This window comes from Mobula hypostoma, chromosome 3 (genome assembly GCF_963921235.1).
Source record: "Mobula hypostoma chromosome 3, sMobHyp1.1, whole genome shotgun sequence".
Taxonomy (NCBI): domain Eukaryota; kingdom Metazoa; phylum Chordata; class Chondrichthyes; order Myliobatiformes; family Myliobatidae; genus Mobula; species Mobula hypostoma.
In genome coordinates, this window is record NC_086099.1 from 111,580,655 (window position 1) to 111,596,463 (window position 15,809).

Genomic DNA, 15,809 nt, shown 5'->3' on the forward strand with positions numbered 1-15,809 from the left:
CCGCACATCTATAGAAGTTTGTCAAAGTTTTAGATGACATGCTGCATCTTTGCAAAATAGAGGTACGGCCCTGCCTTCTGTGCTGGACCCAGGACAGATCCTCTGAAGTGATAAAACTGAGTTATTATTTCAGTGGATCAGAAGTTACTGACCCTCTCTGATTCCCTGATGAGAACTGCCTCTAGTTTCCACCTCCTGTAATCAGTCTCTCTCCTATATGTTGTTTAATCACCATCTTTGATTAAACCAACTGCAGTGGGGCTATCGGAGCTGTATTCATCCTCACAGTCATAGTGCAAATTCATAAGTAAAAGTTTAATTTACGCCGTGAACATCATTTCTCAAAAAACATAGAAACATAGAAAACCTACAGCACAATACAGGCCCTTCGACCCACAATGCTGTGCCGAACATGTACTTACTTCAGAAATTACCTCAGGTTACCCATAACTCTCTATTTTTCTAAGCTCCATGTACCTATCCAGGAGCCTTATAAAAGACCCTATCGTACCTGCCTCCACCAGCGTTTCTGGCAGCCCATTCCTCGCACTCGCAATTCTATGCATAAAAAAACTTACCCCTGACATCTCCTCTGTTCTTACTTCCAAGCACCTTAAAGCTGTGCCCTCTTGTGTTCACCATTTCAGCCCTAGGAAAAAGCTTCTGAATATCCGCACGATCAATGCTTCTCATCATCTTATACACCTCTATCAGGTCACCTCTAATCCTCCACCACGCCAAGGAGAAAAAGTCGAGTTCACTCAATCTATTTTCATAAGACATACTCCCCAATCCAGGCAACATCTTTGTAAGTCTCCTCTGCACCCTTTCAGGTTTCCACATCCTTCCTGTAGTGAGGTGACCAGAACTGAGCACAGTACTCCAAGTGGGGTCTGACCAGGGTCCTATATAGCTGTAACATTACCTCTCGGCTCTTAAACTCATTCTCACAGTTAATGAAGGCCTTCCTATTTACCATGTGCCTTCTTAACCACAGAGGCAACCTGGGCAGCAGTTCTGAGTGTCCTAAGGACATTGGCCCCAAGATCCCTCTGATCCTCCACACTGCCAAGAGTCTTACTGTTAATACTATATTCTGCCATCATATTTGATCTACCAAAATGAATCACCTCACACTTATCTGGGTTGAACTCTATCTGCCACTTCACAGCCCAGTTTTGCATCCTATCGATGTCCCACAGTAACCTCTGACAGCCCTCCACACCTCCAACCTTTGTGTCATCAGCAAATTTACCAACCCATCCCTTCACTTCTTCATCCATGTAATTTATAAAAATCACAAAGAGTAAGGGTCCCAGAACAGATCCCTGAGGCACACCACTGGTCACCGGCTTTCATGCAGAATATGACCTGTCTGCAACCACTCCTTGCCTTCTGTGGGCAAGTCAGTTCTGGATCCACAAAGCAATGTCCCCCTGGATCCCATGCCTCCTTACTTTCTCAATAAGCCTTGCATGGGGTATCTTATCAAATGCCTTGCTAAAATCCATATACACTACATCTACTGCTCTACTTTCATTGATGTGTTTAGTCACATCCTCAAAAAAATTCAATCAGGCTCCTAAGGCACAGCCTGCCTTTGACAAAGCCACGCTGACTATTCCTAATCATATTATACCTCTCCAAATGTTCATAAGTCCTGCCTCTCACGATCTTCTCCATCAACTTACCAACCACTGAAGTAAGACTCACTGGTCTATAATTTCCTGGGCTATCCCTACTCCCTTCCTTGAATAAGGGAAAAACATCTGCAACCCTCCAATCCTCCGAAACCTCTCCCGTCCTCATTGATGATGCAAAGATCATTGCCAGAGGCTCAGCAATCTCCTTCCTCGCTTCCACAGTAGCCAGGGGTACATCCCATCCGGTCCCGGTGACTTATCCAACTTGATGCTTTCCAAAAGCTCCAGCACATCCTCTTTCTTACTATCTATATGCTAAAGCTTTTCAGTCTGCTGCAAGTCATCCCTACAATCGCCAAGATCCTTTTCCACAGTGAATACTGAAGCAAAGTATTCATTAAGTACCAAAGCTATTCCCTCCGGTTCCATACACGCTTTTCCACTGTCACACTTGATTGGTCCTATTCCCTCACGTCTTATCCTCTTGCTCTTCACATACTTGTAGAATGCCTTGAGGTTTTCCTTAATCCTGTCCACCAGTGCCCCTTCTGGCTCTCCGAATTTCATTCTTAAGCTCCTTCCTGCTAGCCTTATAATCTTCTGGATTCCTATCATTACCTAGTTTTGTGAACCTTTTCTTCTTGACTAGATTTATAAGAGCCTTTGTACACCACAGATCTTATACCCTACCATCCTTTCCATGTCTCATTGGAACGTACCTACTCAGAACCCCATGCAAATATCCCCTGAATATTTGCCACACTTCTTCCATACGTTTACCTGATAACATCTGTATCCCAATTTATGCTTCTGAATTCCTGCCTGATAGCCTCATATTTCCCCTTTCTCCATTTAAACGTTTCCCAAACCTGTCTGTTCCTATCCCTCTCCAATGCTATGGTAAAGGAGATAGAATTGTGATCACTATCTCCAAAATGCTCTTCCACTGAGGGACCTGACACCTGAACAGGTTCAATTCCCAATACCAGATCAAGTACAGCCTCTCCTCTTTTAGGCTTTTCTACATATTGTGTCAAGGAACCTTCTTGAACACACCTAACAAACTCTATCCCATCTAACCTCCTCACTCTAGGGAGATGCCAATCAATATTTGGGAAATTAAAATCTCCCACCACAACACCCCTGTTACTAGTCTTTCCAGAATCTGTCTCCCTAGCTGCTCCTCAATGTCCCTGTTACTATTGGGTGGTCTATAAAAAACACCCAGTAGAGTTATTGACCCCTTCCTATTCCAAACTTCCACCCACAGAGACTCCGTAGACAACCCCTCCATGACTTCCTGCTTTTCTGCAGCCGTGACACTATCTCTGATCAACAGTGCCTTCCTCCCTCCCTACCCTTTCTGAAACATCTAAATTCTGGCACTTGAAGTAGCCATTCCTACCCCTGCACCATCCAAGACTCTGTAATGGCCACAACATCATAGCTCCAAGTGCTGATCTATGCTCTAAGCTCATCGGCTTTATTCATGATACTCCTTGCATTAAAATAGACACACCTCAAACCATCGGACTGAGCGCGTCCCTTCTCTATCACCTGCCTATCCTTCCTTTGCACTGTCTCCAAGCTTTCTCTATTTGTGAGCCAACCTCCCTTTCCTCTGTCACTTCAGTTCAGTTCCCACCCCCCCAGCATTTCTAGTTTAAACTCTCCCCAATAGCTTTAGCAAACCTTCCCGCCAGGATATTGGTCCCCCTCGGATTCAAGTGCAACCTGTCCTTTTTGTACAGGTCACACCTGCCCCAGAAGAGGTCCCAATGATCCAGAAATCTGAATCCCTGCCCCCTGCTCCAATCCCTCAGCCACGCATTTATCCTCCACCTCATTCTATTCCTATACTCACTGTCACGTGGCACCAGCAGTAATCCCGAGATTACTACCTTTGAGGTCCTGCTTCTCAACTTCCTTCCTAACTCCCTGTAGTCATTTTTCAGGACCTCCTCCCTTTTCCTACCTATATCATTGGCACCAATATGTACCACGACCTCTGGCTGTTCTGCTTCCCACTTCAAGCTATCATAGACGCGACCAGAAACATCCCGGACCCTGGCACCTGGGAGGCAAACTACCATCCGTGTTTCTTTCCTGCGTCCACAGAATCGCCTGTCTGACCTCCTAACTATAGAGTTCCCTATTACTGCTGCCATCCTCTTCCTTTCCCTACCCTTCTGAGCCACAGGGCCAGATTCTGTGTCAGAGGTGCGACCACTGTTGCTTCACTCAGGTAGGCCATCCCCCCCACAACAATACTCAAGCGGGAATACTTATTGTTAAGGACAGCCACTGGGGTACTCTCTAGTACCTGCTTCTTGCCCTTCCTTCTCCTGACTGTTACCCACTTCTCTGTCTCCTGTGGTCCCGGGGTGACCACCTGCCTATAGCTCCTCTCTTTCACCTCCTTACTCTCCCTGACCAGACGAAGGTCATCGAGCTACAGCTCCAGTTCCCTAAGGTGGTCTCTAAGGAGCTGCAGCTCGATGCACCTGGTGCAGATGTCGTCGTCTGGGAGGCTGGGAATCTCCAGAACCTCCCACATCTGACACTGAGTGCAGAAAACCAGCCCCACACTCATACTGTCTGTCTTTATATTAAACAGATAACCTACCTGGCCTCAACCCTTTATCGCCAAAGCCCCGTTGGGCCAAAGCCTTCCTACTCTGTCTCCCAGTACTCCTTCGCGCGCTCTGTAAATCTGCCTTCCTTTTAAACTCTCCCCTCTGTTCTTACTGGCCGACCTCCACACACTGCGCAGTCATGCCCCATTCAAACCGCTGAAGAAATAACCGTCACCTTTTCAACTCTGCTCACTTTTAAACTCTTCCACTGTTCTCACTAGCCGACCTCCACGCGCTTGTGAGGTCGTGCTCCGTTCAAACCGCATCAGTCTGAGCGTGTCCCTTCTCTATCACCTGCCTATCCTCCCTCTCGCACTGTCTCCAAGCTCTCTCTATTTGTGAGCCAACCGCCTCTTCCACCGTCTCTTCAGTTCGGTTCCCACCCCCCAGCAATCCTAGTTTAAACTCTCCCCAATAGCCTTAGCCTTAAAAAGTGATAGGTCAAAACAATTTGTACTGATTTGGCTGTCCACTTCTAGGAACACTAGTTTTCCATTTGCAGCAAGGTTGCAGTAGCGAGCTAGAACATGTGCGCACCTCCGCAATTCAAATTGAGCTGAACCCTGTTTTAATCAATTAAATATTATTTCTGTGTTTTCCCAAACATAATTAGTAAGAGTTGACTGCTTGACTATATTTTATGCTGATTAGACTTACGAGTATTTTAATTTCTACAGGTGTTATTCTGTATATACTGCTGGTTGGTTACCCTCCTTTCTGGGATGAAGATCAGCACAGACTGTACCAACAGATCAAAGCTGGTGCTTATGATGTGAGTAGACTGACTACCTCTCACTGATTCAAGAACTTGAAGATGTTTAACTAGTGTGCAGGAGTTTTGTTTTAATTAATTTGATTGCTGTAACACCCATCATTTTTAAATAACATGCTGTGGTATCACCTGCATTAGAACTTCTGTTTGATTTTATCAGTCCCTTATATTTGGCCATCAATGTTTCAGGTTTGACATCTTAAATTTTGGCGAAATTACCGATCCACATACAGATGCTTTCCATCTCATTTAGACTTCTAATGCTCAGGGTGCCTTTGAATTCTGGCAAAATCACCTCTGAAACAGCTTTGTGATAAGTGAACTACCCTGAATTATCATTCGAGGTTCAATATTTCTGGTTCATTTGAATAGACAAAAACTACTGGATCTTTGGTACAGTATCTGTTATTTTAGGAAGTACGAGGAGGAAGGATAAAAGAACAAGGGTTTAACATTAACATGGTCAGCAAAAGTCAATTAATTGATTAATCTGTTCTTTTATTCCAGTTTCCTTTGGAATTGGATTGAGATAGAAACCATAGAAACTACAGCACAGGAACAGGCCTTTTGGCCCTTCTTGGCTGTGCCGAACCATTTTCTGCCTAGTCCCACTGACCTGCACACGGACCATATCCCTCCATACACCTCCCATCCATGTATCCGTCCAATTTATTCTTAAATGTTAAAAAAGAACCCGCATTTACCACCTCGTCTGGCAGCTCATTCCATACTCCCACCACTCTCTGTGTGAAGAAGCCCACCCTAATGTTCCCTTTAAACTTTTCCCCCCTCACCCTTAACCCATGTCCTCTGGTTTTTTTCTCCCCTTGCCTCAATGGAAAAAGCCTGCTTGCATTCACTCTATCTATACCCATCATAATTTTATATACCTCTATCAAATCTCCCCTCATTCTTCTACGCTCCAGGGAATAAAGTTCTGACCTATTCAACCTTTCTCTGTAACTGAGTTTCTCAAGTCCCGGCAACATCCTTGTAAACCTTCTCTGCACTCTTTCAACCTTATTTATATCCTTCCTGTAATTTGGTGACCAAAACTGAACACAATACTCCAGATTCGGCCTCACCAATGCCTTATACAACCTCATCATAACATTCCAACTCTTATACTCAATACTTTGATTAATAAAGACCAATGTACCAAAAGCTCTCTTTACGACCCTATCTACCTGTGACGCCACTTTTAGGGAATTTTGTATCTGTATTCCCAGATCCCTCTGTTCCACTGCACCTCTCAGTGCCTTACCATTAACCCTGTATGTTCTACGTTGGTTTGTCCTTCCAACGTGCAATACCTCACACTTGTCAGTATTAAACTCCATCTGCCATTTTTCAGCCCATTTTTCCAGCTGGTCCAAGTCCCTCTGCAGACTCTGAAAACCTTCCTCACTGTCTACTACACCTCCAATCTTTGTATCATCAGCAAACTTGCTGATCCAATTTACCACATTATCATCCAGATCATTGATATAGATGACAAATAACAATGGACCCAGCACTGATCCCTGTGGCACACCACTAGTCACAGGCCTCCACTCAGAGAAGCAATTCTCTACTACCACTCTTTGGCTTCTTCCATTGAGCCAATGTCTAATCCAATTTACCACCTCTCCATGTATACCTCGCGACTGAATTTTCTTAACTAACCTCCCATGCGGGACTTGTCAAAGGCCTTACCGAAGTCCACATGGACAATATCCACTGCCTTCCCTTCATCCACTTTCCTGGTAACCCCCTTGAAAAACTCCAACAGATTGGTCAAACATGACCTACCACGCACCAAGCCATGTTGACTCTCCCTAATAAGTCCCTGTCTATCCAAATGCTTGTAAATTCTGTCTCTTAGTACTCCCTCCAATAACTTACCTACTACCGACGTTAAACTTACTGGCCTATAATTTCCCGGATTACTTTTTGATCCTTTTTTAAACAACGGAACAACATGAGCCACTCTCCAATCCTCCGGCACCTCACCTGTAGACAGCGACATTTTAAATATTTCAGCCAGGGCCCCTGCAATTTCAACACTAGTCTCCTTCAAGGTCCGAGGGAACACCCTGTCAGGTACCGGGGATTTATCCACTTTAATTTTCTTCAAGACAGCAAGCACCTCCTCCTTTTCAATCTGTACAGTTTCCATGATCTCACTACTTATTTCCCTTAATTCCACAGACTTCATGCCAGTTTCCTTAGTAAATACAGACGCAAAAAACCTATTTAAGATCTCCCCCATTTCCTTTGGTTCCGCACATAGCCGACCACTCTGATCTTCAAGAGGACCAATTTTATCCCTTACAATCCTTTTGCTCTTAATATACCTGTAAAAGCTCTTTGGATTATCCTTCATTTTGACTGCCAAGGCAACCTCATGTCTTCTTTTAGCCCTCTTGATTTCTTTCTTAAGTATTTTCTTGCACTTCTTATACTCCTCAAGCACCTTATTTACTCCCTGCTTCCTATACACGTCATACAACTCCCTCTTCTTCTTTATCAGAGTTGCAATATCCCTTGAGAACCAAGGTTCCTTATTCCTATTCACCTTGCCTTTAATCCTGACAGGAACATACAAATTCTGCACTCTCAAAATTTCTGCTTTGAAGGCTTCCCACCTACCGAACACATCCATGCCAGAGAACAACCTGTCCCAATCCATGCTTTTTAGATCCTTTCTCATTTCTTCAAATTCAGCCTTCTTCCAGTTAAAAACCTCAACCCTAGGACCAGATCTATCCTTGTCCATGATCAAGTTGAAACTAATGGTGATATGATCACTGGAACCAAAGTGCTCCCCTACACGGACTTCTGTCACTTGTCCTAACTCGTTTCCTAACAGGAGATCCAATATTGCATCCCCTCTAGTTGGTCCCTCTATATATTGATTTAGAAAACTTTCCTGAACACATTTTACAAACTCTAAACCATCTAGACCCCTAACAGTATGGGAGACCCAATCAATGTATGGAAAATTAAAATTTAATGGGAAGTTGATTCTAAAAATGAAACATCATAGAAGTATGACTTTCAGTGTATTGAATTTGGGAACCTATTGTGTTCAGCAAAAAAAAGACTCAACAGTTTTTATTTAGAAAAGCAGTTCCGTATGTTAAGGTCTGAAAATCCACCACCTTTGCATCTCAAGCTGTTACTGCATATTGCCGCCAACTAGATAGTATGCAGTGCAGTTCACTATTTGATTTGCTGTCTGCTGAGCTTTCTCTTCAGAGGACAAAATTGCATCAGAAAACTGGCCAAGAAATTTACACTTTTTCTTATTCACTTTCTGCATCACTCATTTCATAATAAAGTATACTTTATTGAACCTGACATCTTTTATATTTTAAGGATGAGAGCTTTGAATGGTAAGCTGGTCTGAAATGTAAGATCACATAGAATCTAGAGTAAGGCAGCCAATTGGATGCAAAATTAACATGGTGGTAGAGGGCTGCTTTTCTGAGTGGAGGCCTGTGATCGGTGGTTTGCCAAGGGGATCAGTGCTGAATCCCAACAGCTTTCGAATCACTTAAACTTGTTGAACATTATGTAATCACACATTATGTAAGAACACAATGTAATCCCAAACTTTTCAAAACTCTGTGCACTCATTCCCACAATATTTCCTCAATCATTCAGAATTGTCTGAGCAATTCTACACCTGGATGCCAGATATTTCCTCCAACTAGTGTGTTATGAGTTTGAAAGTTTAGTGCTTTCTGTAACCACCATAATGCTGTTCTCTACCTTTTGATTCTGTTCCTCTCCCTGGCAACTCTTGAGGCTGAAAGAGATTTTGTGACTTTGGTTCTGTATTTTAAAATGATCGTAATCTTCAATTACATCAATTAAGTTACTGAACTCGCCTTTAATTTACATATTTATTTTGAATCCTCTTGATCACCTTACAAAAACTTGCCTATATTCCAATTCATACCAAGTTTTACCCACCTGTCTCCCAAAATCAATCTCAATTTTTAAAATAATTTTTTATCCTTTTCTTCACATTCCTCCCTTGCCTTGTACCTCCAGATTTCTTTTTCCTGCCTGACAACATCAAAAGATCTTTGCCCTCCTTCTTTGTTGAGACTGGCATAATAGAACTGAAAGACTGTATGCATTTTTCAAAATAGTTCAATTAAGTAATATTTTGCAGCACTCAGTAAGGAAATCAATTTGTAGGTGAGTGATATTTCTTTTATATGACAATTAAAGTGATTTTTCAATGGTAAAATTGACATTTCTCCTATTTATTCCCAAAAGAACTACTTGCGGTTACTCACAGACTGATACCCTTACTAGTAATAAAATAAATATTAAACAAACTGATTTTTTTTTTTGCTAAAATGAAGAGGTAATGTGGGTGAAAACAAGTTTTTTACAGCTGCCGAGTAAACTGTCATTTTATCTATTTTGTAACAAATATATAAAATGTTCAAAGTACGTTTATTACCAAATCACCTATATACTACCTTGAGGGTAATTTTCTTGCAGGTATTTACAGGAAAATAAAGAAATACAATAGAATCTATGAAAAACCACACATAAAGATTGACAAACAACCAGTGTGCAAGAGAAAACATTATGCAAATATATAAAAAAATACTGAGAACATGAGCCGTAAAGAGTCCTTGAAACCGAGTCTGTAGGTCATAGAATCAGTTCAGAATTAAGCTGAGTGAAGTTATCCACGTTAGTTCAGGGGCTGATGGCTGGAGGGTAATAACCATTCCTGAACCTGAAAGTGTGGGACTTAACAGTTCTGTACCCCCTGCCCGATGGTAGTTGTAAGTAAAGAGCATGACCTGCACGGTGGGGGTCACGGTGACCGTAGTGCTCCATGAAAATGTGCTCAGCAGAGGAAGGTGATGGACTCAGCAGGCCAGCAATGAGCTGTAGAGAAAAACATTTAACATGTCAGACATCTCATTGACCTCAAACATTTTCTGTATGTAAGGAAATCCAGTGAGGATGTCTACATTCCTGTTTTGTAGTTCCCTTCACCAGAGTGGGATACAGTCACTCCAGAAGCTAAGGATCTCATCAACAAGATGTTAACCATCAATCCTGCCAAACGGATCACAGCCTCAGAAGCCCTGAAGCATCCATGGATTTGTGTAAGTTCCACCTTCTGTACAATGCTGCTAACTGTATCATCTTATGTAAACTGTATATTACTCGTCAGCCAGTACTTGCATGTGAAGGGATTACAAGTTCCTCAAAAAAAACTTACTGTTAAGCCACCTAAAGATTTTCAATAACTTCCTAAGTACTTCATAGGATAAAATTAATTTTGATGTTTGGTCTCTGGCAAAAAATGGTTGTCTGTTTATATGCAGCAAGATCTCCATTGTTTAGTTTCAGAATAATTATAATTTTATAATACTGAAAAAATGCTGCTTAATTTTCTCTATCAGATTTCCATGATAATTGAAAGAAAGCAGTATATTACATCTACCACCAAGAATTTATGGGAGGAATTTATTTTCTAATAGATTTTGTTATGGAAATACTGTTTAGATTATCCAAAACAAAATACACAGGAATATAAGGTTTGACTTCTATAGATATTGGCCAATCATATTGAAACTGATTTTCACTGACTGTTTTAGAAACTGATGTACCATTGCAAGAATCTGAGAATCTTGCCTAGAACACAGAACAGTACAGCAATGGACAGCTCTTTCAGACCCTGTTGTTACAATCTTGTTACCAATTTATACTAAATGTCCTCCTCCTGTTCACCATCCAAATCCCTTCGTAATTATTTGTATATCTAAAAACCTCTTAAACTGCCAAATCGCCTGATTCCATTACTGTCCCTGGTAACCCATTCCAGGCATCTACCACAAACGTTGCCCCTCACGTCACCTTTAAACCTCTCTGCTACCCTTAAAGCATGTCCTCTGGTGTTTGACATTTTTATCCTGACTGTCTACTCTTTCTATACCTCTTATAATTAAAAAAATCTTCTATCAGGATCCCCCTCAGTTTCTGACACTTCAATGAGAACAACCCAAGTTTGTCGAACCTATCAACCCTTTAATCCTGGTAAACTTCTTTTGCACCCTTTCCATAATCGCCACATCCTTCCCACAACAGCGGGATTTGAATTGCACACAATACTCCCAAGTGCTGAGGTGTTATGTAGCTGCAGCATGTCTTCCCTACTTTTATATTCAACACCTCTACCAATGAATGCAAGCACTCCATACGCCTTCTTTACCACTTTAAGCACATATCCGGCCACTTTCTGTGAACTCCAAGGTCCATCTGTACCTCAACGCCATCAAGGGGCCTACTGTTAATTGTATACTTTCTCCTTCCATTTGACCTCCCAAAGAGCAATGCCTCACATTTGCCTGGATTAAACTGCCACTTCCCTGCCCACATCTGTAACTGATTGGTATCCCATGGTATTCTTCGATAGTCCTTTACAATGGCTACAACTCCACCAGTCTTGGTTTCATCTGCAATTTCATCCAAAGTATTGATACATATTACAAGCAACAGAGATCCATCCCAGCACACCTCTGGTCATGGACCTCCTCTTGCACCAGCCCCTTAGACATGTATTGAACTGCACTATACATCTACTTCTCACTCACCACCGCATAACGCAGGTAGTAATTCTGAGATTATAATCCTGGAAATCCTGCTACTTAAATTTCTACCTCGCTCCCTATCCTTATCTTCCAGACCCTATCCCTATCCCTGCTTATGTCATTCGTATCAATATGGGCGACAACCTGTGGCTGCTCATCCTCCCTTCCAGGAATGTCGTGTGTCCACTGCAAGACACCGTTGACCCTGACACTAGGGAGGCAACACATGATCCTGGAGTCTCAATTGTGACCACAGAAACGCTTATCTGCAACCCTTATTATCAAGTCCACCTCGCTATCACTGTGCCTGATCACCTGCTTTGCCTCAGAGCCGGGCACTGACCTGACTGCTGCTGCTGGCCTCTGAAAGGTCATCCCCCTAACAGTATCAATAGGGATCTCAGCCTGTTACTGAGGGCAATGGCCACAGGGGAACTGCGTCCTCTGACAATGGCTACAGGGTGCACTTCCCACAAATGTAGTTATCAGGGAGACAGATTCCCTGACCTCCCACACTTTGTAGGAGGAGCATTCTACTGCCCTGACTGCCATTTTATCTACACTCTCAAAAATCACAAATTTAACATAAAAATAAAAAAGTCCTTATCTGATTCTTACCCGCTACTCACTTGTGCCTCCTCACCAAAGCCTCTCCACACTTCCATTTGCCCACTCTCCCAGTAGCTTTTCCTGAAATGTAGTGGTCATTGTGAAATCACCGATAGAAGATCATTTGTATTTGCCTTTACCAGCATCAGAGTGCCTTGCAATCAGGGAGGATATCTGATGGACAGAGGAACAGCAGCAGAAGACTAAGTTGTATTGCTCCATAATTATATGGAATTTATAGATTACCTATAATGGTGAAAGAAAATACAAATTTTAGGCATTAAACACAAAATATATGATAGAACATACTGTGTGTATATATTTTTAATGTACCTTTATGTATTTGTTTTGTAGCAACGATCAACTGTTGCTTCATGCATGCACAGACAGGAGACTGTTGAATGCCTCAAAAAATTCAATGCGAGAAGAAAACTCAAGGTCAGATATAATTTTATTGCTTTCTCTTAACCTGAACCTGTTTTAGATGCTGTTTGGAAAACTTCAAGATGTCAGTGCTAAAATTTTCTGACTTTGCACTGGAGGTTTTGGGGCAAGATGTGGAAAGAAGGAGAAACTCAAGGAAGAGGAGATTCTGCAGCTAAATCGTTTGGAGACATCTGAGATAGTCTCACTGGAGATGGAGTTCCTCCATCATTTTATGTACAGTGTTTATAAACAAAGTATTCACACCACCTCCCCCCCAGGATGTTTTCACATTTTATTATTTTATGACATTGAATTACACTGGATTTTATTTGGCTTTTTTAACACTGATAAATAGAAAGACTTTCATATCAAAGTGAATTTCTATTAAAAACAATTGACTGCATAATTGCTCAGCCCCTTCAAGTCAGTATTTAGTAAATTGCACCTTTGGCAGCAATTACAGGTTTGAGTCTGTGTGGATAGGTCTCTTGTCGGCTTTGCATATCTGGGCACTGCAATATTTCCCCATTCTTCTTTACAAAAACTGCTCAAGCTCTGTCAGATTGCATGGGGATTGTGAGTGTTCAGCCTTTAAGTCCAGCCATTAATTCTCAATTGGATTCAGGTCTGGACTTTGATTAGACCACACTAGGACTTTAATGTTGTTTTTAAGCCATTCTAGTGTAACTTTGGCTTTATGCTTGGAGCCATTGTCTTGCTGGAAAACAAATCTCCCAAGTCACAGTCCTCTTGCAGGCTACATCAGGTTGTCCTTCAGGATTTCCCTGTACTTATTTTACCCTCTGCCTTCACAAGGCTTCCAGAGAAGAATCCCCACAGCATGATGCAGTCTCCACCGTGCTTCACAGTAGGGATGATGTGTTTTGATGGTGTGCAGTGTTTGGCTTATATCATTTAGTCTGATGGCCAAAAAGCTCAATTTTGGTTTCATCAGACCATAGAACCTCCTTCCAGCTGATTTCAGAGTCTCCCACATGCCTTCTAGCAACCCCAGCTGAGATTTCACAGGAGTTTTTTTTCCAACAGTAGCTTTCTCTTTGCCACTCTCCCATAAAACTCTGACTGGTGAAGCACCCAGACGACAGCTATTGTATGTGCAGTCTCTCCCATCTCAGCCGCTGAAGCTTGTAACTCCTCCAGAGTTGTCAAAGATCTCTCGGTAGCCTTCCTCACAAGCCCTGTTCATGCATGATCACCCAGTTTTTGAGGACGGCTTGCTCTATGCAGATTTACAGTTGTGCCATGTTCTTTTCATTTTGATGATTGACTTAACTGTACTCCAAGGGATATTCAAGCAACACACATCAAAGTTGCTGGTGAACTCAGCAGGCCAGGCAGCATCTCTAGAAGAGGTACAGTCGACGTTTCAGGCCGAGACCCTTCATCAGGACAATATTCCAAGGGATATTCAGTGACTTGGAAATGTTCTTGTATCCATCTCCTGAAATGTGCCTTTCAATAACCTTTTTGTGGAGTTGCTTGGGGTGTCCTTTTGTCTTCATGGTGTAGTTTTAGCCAGGATACTGACCAGCAGTGGGACCTTCCACAGACAGATTTATTTTTACTACAATCAATTAAAACAACTTGACTGCACACAGGTGATCTCCATTTAACTAATTATGTGACTTCTAAAACCAGTTGGCTACACCAGTGATGATTTGGTGTGTCATGTTAAAGGGGGTGAATACTTGTGCAATCAATTATTTTGTATTGGATATTTGTAATTAATTTAGATCACTTTCTAGAGATATGCTTTGACTTTGACACAAAAGAGTATTTTTCTGTTGATCAGTGTCAAAAATAGCCAAATAAAATCCACTGTGATTTAATGCTGTAAAACAATAAAACATGAAAACTTCCAAGGGAGAGGTGATTACATTTTTATAGGCACTGTATGCTAGTCTCAATTTCCAGCATCTGCAGAATCAGGTATTGTTACAAGATGTAGTGTAGGGTTACCTTTGTGATCAAGCTTGATTCATTTTACCAGTGTGTTTGTCTTTGAAGGCGTTTTCTGACAACTGCATACTCGGCTCATCTACTGTGTATCCATTATTCATCTGGCAACCCTCTCTATCGATCAGTATTCAAGCCTACAATTTGTCTGCTTTATCTTATCATCTCAAACCTAGCTGACGTTCATACCCAAAACACGCAACTCATCAGTGTTTTTGACCGATAGCTTCTGCAGGACCTAAACAGTCTAGAAGGCTTAATGATATTTCATTGTTTCTTTCTGAAAAAGCAGTATCTAATAGGAAAGAATTTGAAGAAGACAAGTTTTTAAACATGACAGTCATGGGCATCAGCTTGACAGTGGCTATTGCCAGAGCTGATGGGGATAATGATGACATCTACTCACTGAATTCTTCCACTTATTTCCCATCTCGCCCTTGACCCTTCCCCCTGACTCAGGCTCAGCTAGTGTAGGCATTCATTTCCTGCTTCTTCCTCTCCACTTACCACACGAGCTTTATTTCTTACCCACTTCAGATATCTGAGAAGTGAAACTCTCTCAGAGAGAGGAAAATTTTGCTGAAAATGCCTTCACTCAGCCATCAGCTCAGAGGTTGAGACCCGTTTTTTTTTTGATGTAATGGAATAAAAGAGTTGTGCACATGGTGAGATAGTTAGGGATGAGCACACTTGCAGGAATGATGGTGCACCATTTAGTACAGAAGAGGCAGATGGGACTTCAGAGAGTGAGGCTACAGAAAGTCTGTCAGAGATACTCAGTCAAAACTTTGTCAGAAAACTTGCCATAATGCCAAAGGGCAAAAGACTTGTTCACCCACCTTGTACAGAGTTCAGAGATTAGCAACTGTGCTTTCCAATACAGGAGGTTACATCCTGCAACCTGCCTGTGGAACATCCCATAATGAGCCCAGTTGAGGCTATGGTCAGAATCACTCTAACCCTTTTCTTCAGAATACCTCACTGCAGTACTACACCTCACCTGTGTCAGACTTCCAGTGGTATGGCATGTTACTGTTAGCTGGGGGGGGCCATAGTAGCATAGCAGTTAGACTGATGGCAGTGACCCGGGATCGATTCCGCTGCTGTGTGTAAAAAATTTGTACGTTCTCCC

General features: G+C 42.2%; 1 protein-coding gene across 15 annotated transcripts in view; it reads left to right on the top strand.

Moving 5' to 3' along the window:
* The window catches only part of LOC134344192 (calcium/calmodulin-dependent protein kinase type II delta chain), a 586,032-nt gene that overhangs the window by 351,239 nt on the left and 218,984 nt on the right, over positions 1–15,809 (top strand). For all 15 annotated transcript variants that reach the window (XM_063043584.1, XM_063043590.1, XM_063043588.1 and 12 more), the window contains exons 9-11: positions 4,957–5,051; positions 10,055–10,177; positions 12,629–12,712. In XM_063043584.1, the coding sequence (XP_062899654.1) occupies positions 4,957–5,051; positions 10,055–10,177; positions 12,629–12,712 (302 nt within the window). The remainder of the gene's footprint in view (positions 1–4,956; positions 5,052–10,054; positions 10,178–12,628; positions 12,713–15,809) is intronic.